General features: G+C 41.6%; 1 protein-coding gene across 1 annotated transcript; it reads right to left on the reverse strand.

The window, feature by feature from the left end:
• Positions 1-2,897: 2,897 nt before the first annotated feature.
• On the reverse strand, positions 2,898-10,589 carry TUBB4A (tubulin beta 4A class IVa). Its single transcript, XM_063449637.1, has 4 exons — positions 10,459-10,589; positions 6,828-6,936; positions 6,598-6,708; positions 2,898-5,363 (listed from the first exon to the last, which is right to left on the reverse strand). Exons 1-4 carry the CDS (start codon positions 10,513-10,515, stop codon positions 4,306-4,308), a joined length of 1,335 nt encoding a protein of 444 aa, XP_063305707.1. The 5' UTR covers positions 10,516-10,589; the 3' UTR covers positions 2,898-4,305.
• Positions 10,590-12,707: the final 2,118 nt, after the last annotated feature.

Genomic DNA, 12,707 nt, shown 5'->3' on the forward strand with positions numbered 1-12,707 from the left:
TGGGCTCCAGAACCAGGTGAGCAACATTTTATGGATAACCAGTTGTGAACCTTTAACACCCTGCACTATTATTCTGCATTTTGTGGCTCCTGTCATGCACAATCTTACGGGAGTCTAAAAAAAGGGGGGTACAAGCAAGAATGTCCCTGTTGCTACCTTAAAAGCACAGAAAGCCAGTACATTCAGAACCAGAACGTTGAAAAGGCTCTAGAATTGTGAGCATTCCCTTTTAAATATTTTGGTTCTATTTATAACAATGGTAAACTATATTGTACCACTGTATATTTTTTTTCTGATATATAGATCTAAAAAAAAAAAAAGTTTTATGCTGTGTGGGTAAGCATTGATTTTTTTTTTTTTGCACTGCCCTATACACTGTGTTTGAAAGGGGTTGTATCACCTAAACCTTGTTCCAGCCCATTGTGTTTTTTTGTTCACTATTAGATTTCGGAGTAAATAGGAGAACCCAGAGTGCCAAAGCTATTAGAAAAAATATAAGCTTCTCTCATAATCTTACCAAGCGCCCATGTGTCACAGATAGAACAAAACCCCAAGATTGATTAAAAAAAAATACATATTACCCAGCATAACCATCTCTAGTAAAATTTCACCTAAATATGGCTTCCTGAAGTGCCCCTTTCCCAAATAACTAATCAATTTAGCTTAGCCAAATGCAACATGTACCTGCAAGTATTTAAAGTTAAACTTGTTTTATTCTCCAAAATAAAAAGTACCAATGTGTCCTATTGATGAATCTTACGCAGTATCCCTGCCAGCTCTGTCCTGCAGGTGGTGCTCTTAGCCCAGACACATGCACCTGCTTAGTACAAGGCTTGCAGCTGTCTTAGTGGTAATGGTCCTAGATAGCCGTGTGTGATAGAAGGCAGGAATGTCCTGTCACAGCAGCAAGAGAAAAGGGCAACTGTGTCAGCTTGTCTCTGGCAGCAACAGCAGGTATATAAATATATACATATTGAGGGAGTATACATTTATCAATCCATACACTGCAAAATGGTTTTTAACCAATTTGGTACATTTAATAAAATCCATGCATTTAATTCATTATTTGAGAGCTTATATAATAAAATTTTTTTGCAAAAGATGCAGATCTGTTGTCTGCTGCATTTGCAAGCTCACCCCTTCTAGCCTCACCCAGACATTCTGTGGCTGTCCAATCACAGACTTCCTAATGCAGCTCAATGAGAAGTCTTTGCAAGGCAGGTGCTCTGAGCAACAGTTCCACTGAGCCAACAATCAGGAAGCAACAGGTTAATTTATAGGTGCCAATTTCCATTGAAATTGGCACTTTTGGTAAAAGGAAAACATGTCAGACTATTCAATAACAAAGTGCTTTAGTTGTGTGGAATGTCCCATTAAACCAAATAACATAATATTCAATAATACCTCTATCCAACTTTGTAATGGAAGCTCACTTCCCTCATCACACCTCTAATGCATTTTTCTAAATTGTAGTCATCTGTACTCTGATTATATGGCACTATATATAATCTAGCACAGGCAACATTCAGCACTCCAGATGTTTTGGACTACACCTCCCATGATTCTTTGCCAGCATTATGGGTGTAAGAGCATTATGAGGGATGTAGTCCACATCTGGAGTGCTGAAGGTTGCCTATCCCTGATAGTACATGCCATTACTAACCAATGGCAATTGTAAGCTTAGCCTGCAGTGATGAGTGCCATCTTGTTCTTAAGACCACGAAAGTAACCAAAAAACACTTCATCTCATCGAAATGGTCTGGTTTCTGTGGTCCTGTCATTTTAACCTTGCAATGTAAAACACTGCCATTTTGTAGAAAACGCAATATTTACACTATAAGGTTTAACACCTATTTGCTGTCTTACTGAGAGCCTCTTACTCCCCCAGAACAAAGCAAGACTTCATCCTGCAATCAAATGCTATAGTAGCATTTAATTGGAGGACAGTGGTGCATGCCTTGTTTCAAGCCATTTCTTCCTTAAAGGGAACAATGGATTTGTGCAGTTCGTGAGCGATGTCCGCTTAAGAGCCGACATCAACTTAGAAGGAGCCGGAGGCTGCCACAGACGAGTCTTTGCAGCAAAAGCGAGGTTAGTAGTGTGTATTTTACTTTGGCGGAAGGCAGTGATCACTTCGCTATAAGGGAACATATAGTCCCAATATAACTTTATATTTTTTGGGACTATAGGTTTCCTTTAATGGCATACACATTGATTTTGCTTGGAACTAGTAGTAATACAGCATCAGGCTCATAGTGTAGGGAAGGATTCTGTGTAAAAACACTCAGTTTCAAACCACTTACCTGGTCATGCTTTATATGTTTACTTTAGCAGCATCAAACTGTTAAATAATTGTACCAAGATAGGCAAAATAAAAAATATTTAAGGGTCTTTGTGGTGGCTGACATTTACTTGTACACAGACAAAGAACTACACATTATTGGGAGATTAGGTCAACCATTAAACTGTACATTATTTTTGGCCAAAGAGCTCTAATGTGGGCAGACAGCCAATTGGGGGAGCAGGGAATTAACCAGTGCAAAGGGCTGCATGTATAGTCAGCATGTCAATGATTGACAGATAGCCATCAATAGCAGATTAGAAGGGCAACCAATCACTAATCATACCAAGTGGAAAATGCCAGGGAGGAGCCCGTTACTTTCTCAGTGACCTATTAAGACTGACACCATTGATTACCTTGATGTTTTACATTTTATCTTGTAATAAGAACTGTTGAATAAAACGTGGCCACTTTTATTTATATATATAAAAAAAATCTGCAATGCATTATTCGGAGAGCCTGCCATATGAACAGCCCTTGTAACTGTACTGAATTAGAGCTGAAACATCCCCAACAAAACCAATCCACCCTCCCAGACACAAAACAAACAGAACTGGTTTGAGCACAGGCGTTTATTCAGTAGTGTAGTGCGCAGACAAAAGCATTGCTGGGTAAGTGCTTCCACCCTGTGCAACAGGTCCAATGATTCGGGCACAAAATTCACAATCACACGTGAGTACTCACTGAAACAGACATGAAGTTGTAAGAACTTAGGAAATTTTCAGAACCCAGTTAAATAATGGGTCCATAACGAAAGATATAGCTCTCGTTAACACACTAATGATCTTCAGCTTTACCTAGAGGGCAGTCAACCCCCCTTTCTTTACCAGGATGTACAAATAGGTGGCTGGACATGGCAGGAGAATAGGCAGTATGTGGCCCACCACAATTGCACAGAAAAAGGTTAAACCTCAGTGTCAAATTTGGGGGATGTGGGGCAAGGTCATGGGGTGAGAGTTATGGAAAGGAAGACAAGTCACACTCATGAGTGATACAGAACACGATTGTTAGCACAGCAACATAAAGGGTAAGTTTCATTAAGCCTGCCGGTGCTGAACTAGATTTAGAGCTGATTGACCATGGCTGTTGTGACGGGCAGTGAGAACTGGGGCAGCAGAGTCTCTGAAGGGGCATAGGACAACCAAACAAATAGTGAAATGCAAACAGCGTATGAAGTGGCAGAGATTTGGAAAGGCTGCTGCAAAGAATGTTTAGAAGGCGGCTCATTCACCCCTCCCCCCCACAAAAAAAAGCACAAATTTTAGGACACCGTGCACGCCAATTCAAGAACAAACATTGAGAGAAAGCGCAAGACAGGGCTTTGTGCTAAAATCTCTGGAAGCAAGATACTTTTGAAGAAAGAGGGAAGGATTCCCAAAATTGCTAATTGTGCAGCTCATTAAATTGCAATTGGCAGGGTATAAACAAATGTTGACACAGGAAGAGGCAAGGAGCCACATGCAGCTAAAAAAAAAGGTTGGGGAGGGTTGGGCTAGTTACTGGCAGGAACGGAGCTGTTTGTAAAAAGTTATTGGCCAAACACATTTTACATTGTTTACAGCAATTAAAATTTAAGACACCAGTACCAATTTAAAGCAAGTTACTAGGACAGTAGAGTTATAAAAAAAAAAACACTCCCAAGTCTTTATGAAATAACCATTTTATGAGCCATAACCAAATAGTTAACTATGAAATCCATTAACGGCATGCTACCAACATGAGAGCCTAAATATTTATACGAACAGAGATTTCTGGTTAAAGATTACATTTTAGCCCAATATTTCTGCCTCTACTGGGGGCAGGGACTAGGAAAGTCACAGTTTACAAAAATGCTAACCATACTAACCCCTCCCTCACCCATTCAGAGTCTCTGCTGCTTCTCACTGCAGGGGAGGGGGCTTTCTGATGATTGGGTTTGGGGGATGGGACTCTCCAGTGACTAGGTAGAATGGGGCAAGAAGGTTTCAAGCAACCTCCTCCTCGCCTTCCTCTTCAAACTCTCCTTCCTCTGCTGTTGCATCCTGATACTGTTGGTATTCTGAGACCAGGTCATTCATGTTGCTCTCAGCTTCTGTGAATTCCATCTCGTCCATTCCCTCTCCAGTGTACCAGTGAAGGAAGGCCTTGCGCCGGAACATGGCTGTGAACTGCTCGGAGATGCGCTTGAACAGTTCCTGGATGGCAGTGCTGTTTCCGATGAAGGTGGCAGCCATCTTCAGACCACGTGGTGGGATGTCACAAACTGCAGTCTTGACATTATTTGGGATCCATTCCACAAAGTAGCTGCTATTCTTATTTTGAACATTCAGCATTTGTTCATCTACTTCCTTCATGGACATGCGTCCTCTGAATACAGCAGCCACTGTGAGGTAGCGTCCATGTCGTGGATCACAAGCAGCCATCATATTTTTGGAGTCAAACATCTGCTGAGTAAGTTCGGGCACTGTAAGTGAACGGTATTGCTGGCTCCCGCGGCTGGTCAGTGGGGCAAAGCCTGGCATGAAGAAATGAAGACGTGGGAAGGGAACCATGTTGACTGCTAGCTTACGAAGGTCCGCATTGAGCTGGCCAGGGAAACGCAGACAAGTAGTGACACCGCTCATGGTGGCACTAACCAAGTGGTTGAGGTCGCCATAAGTAGGAGTTGTCAACTTCAGAGTGCGGAAGCAGATGTCATACAGAGCCTCATTGTCTATGCAGTAAGTTTCATCAGTGTTCTCCACCAGTTGGTGCACAGAAAGTGTAGCATTGTATGGTTCTACCACTGTGTCTGATACCTTGGGAGAGGGTACTACACTGAAGGTGTTCATGATGCGGTCAGGGTATTCCTCACGAATCTTGCTGATAAGAAGGGTTCCCATTCCAGACCCTGTACCACCACCAAGGGAATGTGTAAGTTGAAATCCTTGTAGGCAGTCACAGCTTTCAGATTCCTTCCTCACAACATCCATCACAGAGTCTACCAATTCTGCACCCTCTGTGTAGTGACCCTTTGCCCAGTTGTTACCAGCACCGCTCTGACCTGTAAAAGATAGGATCTCTATTAAGGAAAGTCACTTTTGCAAGATATACCAAAAACATCCTAAAGAGGCCTGATTTTTCCACCAGCTACAGCGCAACGGGATCATCTGACCTCACCAAAACAAACTTTCTGTGTGCTTCACAACTGAACAGTGCAAGTTTAATAAACATCCCCATTGAAATGTGAATGAGCAAGTCCTAAATACAGAACTTATGTTGATCCTTGAGGTCTGTCTTGGAAAGTCATTAGTTGACTATTAAGGACTATACAGTTTTTGCGTAGACTCATGGACAGGATCACCTAAAATGTCCATACATTTTATTGGTTATCCTTTGCCGAGTGGCTATTAGGTCACATGATCGCCCACTGCATCACAACATACAGGTATCAAAGCGTAGATTTAAGGCATACCCCATTGTGTATCCATTTCTGTGAATGCATATTTCCTGTCTAGCCTCAAACAGTTAATGCAATACCACTTAATTACATTTTACTTGACTTTTATTAGTCAGCTGAGGGCATTTAACAACGGAGAGCCTCCCTTCTCCCATCAAAGCTCGCTGCCATCATACAATCTGAGGCTCCTGTCCTACAACGTGGGAGGGGAAGGTGGTGACAATATACAATGTCACTGGTTGAGTCAGAAACCCTGTATCCGCCTGAACATTTATTTGGTGGTTGCAAGCAGAGCACTGGAGGATCAGCACAGATTCTCTGAAATTTAGTTTTACAGATATAAACCACACACTGTTGGTGGGATTGGGGAAATAACAGAAGCTCTTTATACAAAGCAAGCCTTTCCATTTTTTTTCTCATTGAGGTTTCTACCCATGACACAATTGTGGCTCTACAGTGACTGTTGCCATGGAAACTGCTACATTGTCATAGCAACACTTATTCATGAAGCAATGTTTTCCAACATAAAAGCATCTTTAAATTTCCTATTTAAATTTAGAAATTCTTATGCCTTATGACAATTCCTGTTAGGAATTTAAGATAAAAAAAAATTGCAAATAAATGATTTCCATTTCACTAACAAAAACCTCCAAGCATGCACAACGCTAGAAGATTTGTTGACTGGTGTGAAACCGCTCCAAGAGCCAATTTATAGACTGCAATTAATATCTATTTTCGCCTCAGACAAACAAGACCTGCATATGCAAACACCATACCCTAGTGTTAAAAAAAACAAAACAAAAAACAATGCCTCAATCTCAAATATGATTCTACGTACCGAAGACGAAGTTATCTGGTCTGAAGATCTGTCCAAAAGGCCCGGATCGGACTGAATCCATTGTGCCAGGTTCGAGATCAACCAGGATTGCTCTGGGGACATACTTGCCACCTGTGGGACAAAAATAAGCCTTAATACAAACAAGATAAATTTACTACCATAGTAGAGATTGATATGAGTTGTACAGTCATTCTAGCAACACTGCACCAGACATCCAAAACAGTTCCTACCTGAGGCCTCATTGTAGTACACATTAATCCGTTCCAGTTGGAGATCGCTGTCTCCGTGGTATGTTCCTGTAGGATCAATTCCATGTTCATCGCTGATCACTTCCCAGAACTGCAAAGAGAAAGTATGAGTAGATAAGGATTCTGCTTGCTACACACAAATTACACACTTCAATAGGTGTTTCAGATAGGTCAGCAGACGATTTGCAGTAATTTACCGTTTATTGAGAAAGCAAAGTCTTGATAGCTAGAATGTCACATGCCTATACAAGTCACAAGATAACATCCTTGGAGATATGAAAGCAATAAATGCTGCATTAGTCCAAATTTTGAGATTCATGGTAGTTCATTTGGTCTGAACAAAACAATCACCCTCCAAGGAAATGTCAGGGAACTATAAGCCAACAAAATCACGTAAAAAAGATTTAGGGCAAATTGTGCACACTATTGCTGCTCAGGCTTTTATGAGATTAGCATTTAGACCAGGCTTTATTGGGGGGCAGGGGGGTGTTTCAGAACAGAGTTCGTTTATCAAAGTACAATGCGTTCAGCTCTACAGAACACGAAAGCCAAATTTCATACATAAATGTTTGGTGGTCAAGTCCCATTCAGAAAGTAGGCTTACATTATTTTAATCTAAATCACCAATACTGGAAGGCTTTTCTATGAGTGACAAAATATACTGCTATAGAGAGCCATTTTGTTCAGACAAGCCAACAGCTGGCCAGGGACACGATGTCATCCATCAACACTCAAATGCCAGGTATCTATACTCAAGACAACCAAAAGATTTAATGGTAAGGAGGTTTAGCAAGCCGATTTTAGGCAAATGGCAAGATTCAGGAAGCATACGATCTGCTAGTTCCGATCAGATGTGACTCACAATGGCTGATTGAGAAATGCATCACAAGACCGGAAATGCATGTCAATGGCATCCAACTACACGTGTGTAAATTTCTACCCTATGGTCAATGCCAAGAGATAGCAGAATCCTGAAAAGTGAGATGGCACCTAACTGCAATCTTGTGGCATCTTCCATAGACTAATTTTGCACTCTACAGTATGTGAAAGTGTTCAGGACACCTTCCCTAGAGCTGATAAGGCATCTTGGAGTCATTTACAACAGCAAGGAATAGAAGGTAACCTAACCCTTAGGGATACTGGCGATGCTATGGACCAATTTCCCAGGCTTTGACAGCTTAGAAATATGATTCTTACAGTCCATAACATCTCCACAGATGTCCAAATGCAAAAATCATATGCGGTTGCCTATCAATTCAGTTTGACAGCTTACCGTGAGGTTTGGAACCAAGGGACTGCATTACAGAGCACTGCAGTGGTTATAATTTATTTAAGAGTATCCCTCTAAAAAAAGTGGACCTTCTACAACAATAGTCAATGCCATTACAGCTGAGGAGCCCAAGTGAGGTTAGACACAAGTGATTTTAAAAGGCTGCCATGCTAGGAGAGACTTTATAGTCTGTCGGCATTCATGTTCTATATTCACATACTGTAGACCATGTTGTACATGGTCAGATCAAACATTAGCTACAAGAACTGTTCTAGAAATTAGAGAAGTGTGAACGTATGCAAGTCATTTATGGGCGAAATTAATCAATCAAGTCGTATAGATTAGGGTGATAAAATGCAGTGCAGCCATTTAAGGGAGAGAAAAAAAAAAAAAAAAAGTTTGTTTGAATGCCAAGATAAAGATTTGTTACAAATACACACAGGTAGAGACCTCTACAAAAGCCATGTAATTTTACCAGCTGCTTATTTAAAGAAATGCAATACAATTGAAGTGCACATATCTCCATAAGCGAAGACGTACACCTCCTTCCTTTAGCAGGCAGATAAAGAAAGATGTCTGCTGCAGCAAAGACTCTGCTCTCATCGCCCCCACCCTCCGAGTTCCTGCATTCAGCGTATTCCCTTCCCCCACCCAAGACACATGCAATCCAACACATTATGGAAAAATCTGTGTCAGGACCAAGACCAGCACAGATTAATGTCGGTTTTGTGTTCGTGACAAAAGAACCTCATGGCAATACGAGCCTGGGCTTTCAGCACTGGACATGCCACCATTTTCCTACATCCCAGACAAAGCAGCCAACCACCTTGCATAGGGGCTTACTCGCTTAACTGTGAATTGTGAAGAACTGCCAAGGAATTTGGAAAATTCCAAATGAGCCATTTCATAAAAAAAAAAAAAACACTTTTCAAGATCTGCTATATTTGTCTAAAAAAATAAATTAAAATTTTCTTAGCAATTCTCCACAGTTTCCCGTTACCTTAAAGCCATACTGCATTTGCATTCAAGCTATGGAATTGGTGTATGAATTAGAGGTCCGAAATAAGTGCTACAATAGTCATTCTAAAACAAAACAAAAAATCAGAAAGCTATGGCCTTCGGCATAAAACTGGAATTCCTAAGGGGATAAAAAAAAAAAATCCTGGCATAATGTCACAATCTAATCAGATGTCAGTGACACCGTACATCAGCCTTTTTACCCCAAAGACAATAAGGCTACAAATATTTACTATTTTGTGTAAAGGCGTGCGGAAATAGGTTCCATGTATGGCACAGAGTCTTGGCAATAAAACGCACAGGCTGTGTGTCATTCCAGACAGGGCCAGGTCATTTATCCCGTATGCGTCATTAGTGCGGGTAGATCCGGCAGTAAAGAGGTGTGGCAGGGAGACTCCTCCGTAGTATAGAAAGAAAGCAAGTTAAGCATTATATGCGCGCATACATATACACACACGATCATGAATTGAATAATATATATATATATACACACACACACACACACACACACACACACGAATGACTGTATGCATAGCTTTACTGAATACCCCTATAGGTCCATAAAAATACACGGTGTGACATGTAATTAAAGCTACCTTCGAGAACATTCGCAAATCTCAGACGAATAGAAATTACTTGAAATGTTAATTGCCCATTGTAATAAGTGTATCTATTACAGCATCGATTTACTAAATTGGACCCCGAGACAATGGCTTCCATGTACATCAGCACACAGAAAGTGTACCAGTTTTTATTTAGCTAAATGACACGGTCACACCAACACCAGTTGCTCCCACCACACCCTACTGCCAAGGAAGACAAGGCGTCATCGCAATGCTGCGTTTCCTGATGCGTCACGACTACAATGACCACTCTCAGGGAAGATGTTAACACTTAAAACCTCTTAATAAGTCAATGTAGCCCCTCCCCCATATTAGAGTGTAAGCTCTGGAGGTCAGACTGCAACAAAATGCTACCTTCTTCTGGCCTGTACTGCATTCTGTTCTCACATGCATTGCATTCAGTACCCTACAAACCTACATCCTGCTCTGTTCTTCACCCCCTGTATATTAGAGTGCAAGCTCTGCGGGTCAGGGCTTGAGAGATGGCTTAATACAATGCATGATATAGCTTAGTAACCCCTGATGTGGGATCTGAACTGCTCTGAATTATATTGCTTTGTTACATATTAGTATTAGCCAAACCCTTAATAACAATGGTGATTGCAAGCTCTTGGGCACAGAAAGCCCCCTCCAGCATGGCTCCTGTAAGATGACAGGCATCCATTATTTTATTAAGATTGAACAACCCCCAAAGTCCCCTCACCTTGGCCCCGATCTGGTTTCCGCATTGCCCTGCCTGCAGGTGCACGATTTCCCTCATGTTTCTGGTGTGTAGCGGCCCTGAAACAATGTAACAAGCTGAATCCCGAACGTTCTGCGCGGGTTCTGAGCCGTGCCCGAGACTTATATATAGCGGACGTCAATCGGGTGACGTCACTGCGTGGGCGGGAACAAAAACACCCAGCGTCCATTTTGCTATAGGGCGCGGTGCTTGTGTCGCAGCGATTCTGTTCCCTGCCATTCGCGGCCATCTTAGATCAGAAGAGGTGACGTCGTCGCCTTGGCGAGCGGCCATTTTGGTTTATGGTAAAATGCCCAAGACATCGCATTGCGGCCATTTGCAGTCAGTGACAAGTGCGCCATCTGCCGGTCAATGGCTACAAGTGCAGGGATGATGGTGTATATGGTTCTAGAACACACAGCAAAATGCGTGCAGACAAAAGAAATCAAGGATTTTTTTTTTTTTTAGAGAATAAAAATAGAAACGCAAATTAAAATCGATTATAAAAATGTAGGCCAATCTTATTCAGCTTGATGCTGCTTCTGATGGTCTTGAATTAAGTGGAAAAAAATGAATACATGTTGAAGCTATTTCCATATTTGTCTCAAAAGGTAAAATAAATCCTCTGGCTCAAGAATCACATCTATTGTGGCTTTTACACATGAATAATTTTAATATAATGTGTATCCTATTTGGAAGCTTGATATTAATGAAATGTATCTATACTGGTTAAAGAATAATAAAGTGGATTGTCACCTTCTCTGAAAATGACACCATAGAATGACACCTTCTATAACTTGCGATAATCCTTTTCTCACGCGACACTCCGTTTTCTCATAAAATCTGTTACTGATTTAGCAAATGACATCACAATCCAGTTCTGACAAGTCAACGACCAAGATACACACTGCAATTAAGAAAGAGAAATAGAATGCGGCTACATGGTACAAAGAGCAGGGCTTCTAACAATGACTGACAGGGAGCTAGGATGGAGGTGTTCTTTTACTTTCATTTTCCTCACATAACACATATTGATAATGTTAAATACAGAGAATATGAACCCTGACCCCTGTAATCAAGTCCCTTAAGTCCATATACTTAAAAGACACAAAAAGCACCATAACCACTACCAAAACAGAGAACATGAGAACTTAAATATTCTTAGAGAATCTCAATAGCATGCCCTTCCTCACTCAGGTTTCAAAATAGTTTTAGCTCACTTTTGCCATGAACGTATTCCATTTGCCTATCAAACTGATCATTCCCACCAGGGCAGTCCTGATCGTAAAAGTTCACAAGTTCCCTCTGCACGGCAGATACAGCGGATATGCCCAATTTTCTCGGCTAATCAGCTCTGATTCGCTAATGCATGGACTCCACAAGACCTGAACTTGCCCTGTGGTGTCTGGCACCAAGAAATTAGCAGCATATACTTTAGGCCCTGCACGTGACGAGGTGGGGTCTCCGTGAGTTGGGCTTGTTGTTCCAGCACATCTCTCAGATGCTCAACCAGATTGAGAGCTGAGGAATTTGGAGACCAAGGCAACATCTTGAACTCTTTGTCATGTTCTTCAAACCATTGCTGAGCAATTGTTGCAATGTGGCAGGGTGCATTATCCTGCTGAAAGAAACCATTGTCATCAGTGAACACCATTGCCATGAAGTAGTGTACGTGGTCTCCAACAATCTCTGGGTAGATGGTATGTTTCAAAGTAACATCCACATGAGTGCCAGGACCCAAGTTTGTCTAGTAGAGCATTGCCCAGATCATAACACAGCTTCTGCTGGACTATCTTCTTCCCATAGTACGTGCTGCTACCATGTCTTCCCCAGGTAAATGCACACAGCCATCCACCTGATCTAAAAGAAAACATGATTATCAGACCAGGCAACCTTCTTCCATTGCTCCATGGTCCACAAGTGCACTAGGCCCTCCCATAGAAAAGCCTTGAATCAATGAGGACATCCAGCATCGTTTTGTGGAGTCAAACTTCGTGAAAGGCCAGGAAGCACCTCTAGTGACTAGTTGTGTTTTAGATCAAACCAAGTGTTTGCTTAAGTATCTGCCCCCGTCCAGATTGCTTAAAATAGAACGCATGCACGCTGAAGTAAATCACACTGAGACACAGGTTTCAGGTTAATAAAAAAACTTCGGAATGTTTAATCAGGGGGGCGGCAGGCCCCTTATAAAGCAGAAAATACATCATAAGTAAAATGCAAGATAACAGAGA

The sequence above is a fragment of the Pelobates fuscus genome, chromosome 3, assembly GCF_036172605.1.
Source record: "Pelobates fuscus isolate aPelFus1 chromosome 3, aPelFus1.pri, whole genome shotgun sequence".
Classification (NCBI taxonomy): domain Eukaryota; kingdom Metazoa; phylum Chordata; class Amphibia; order Anura; family Pelobatidae; genus Pelobates; species Pelobates fuscus.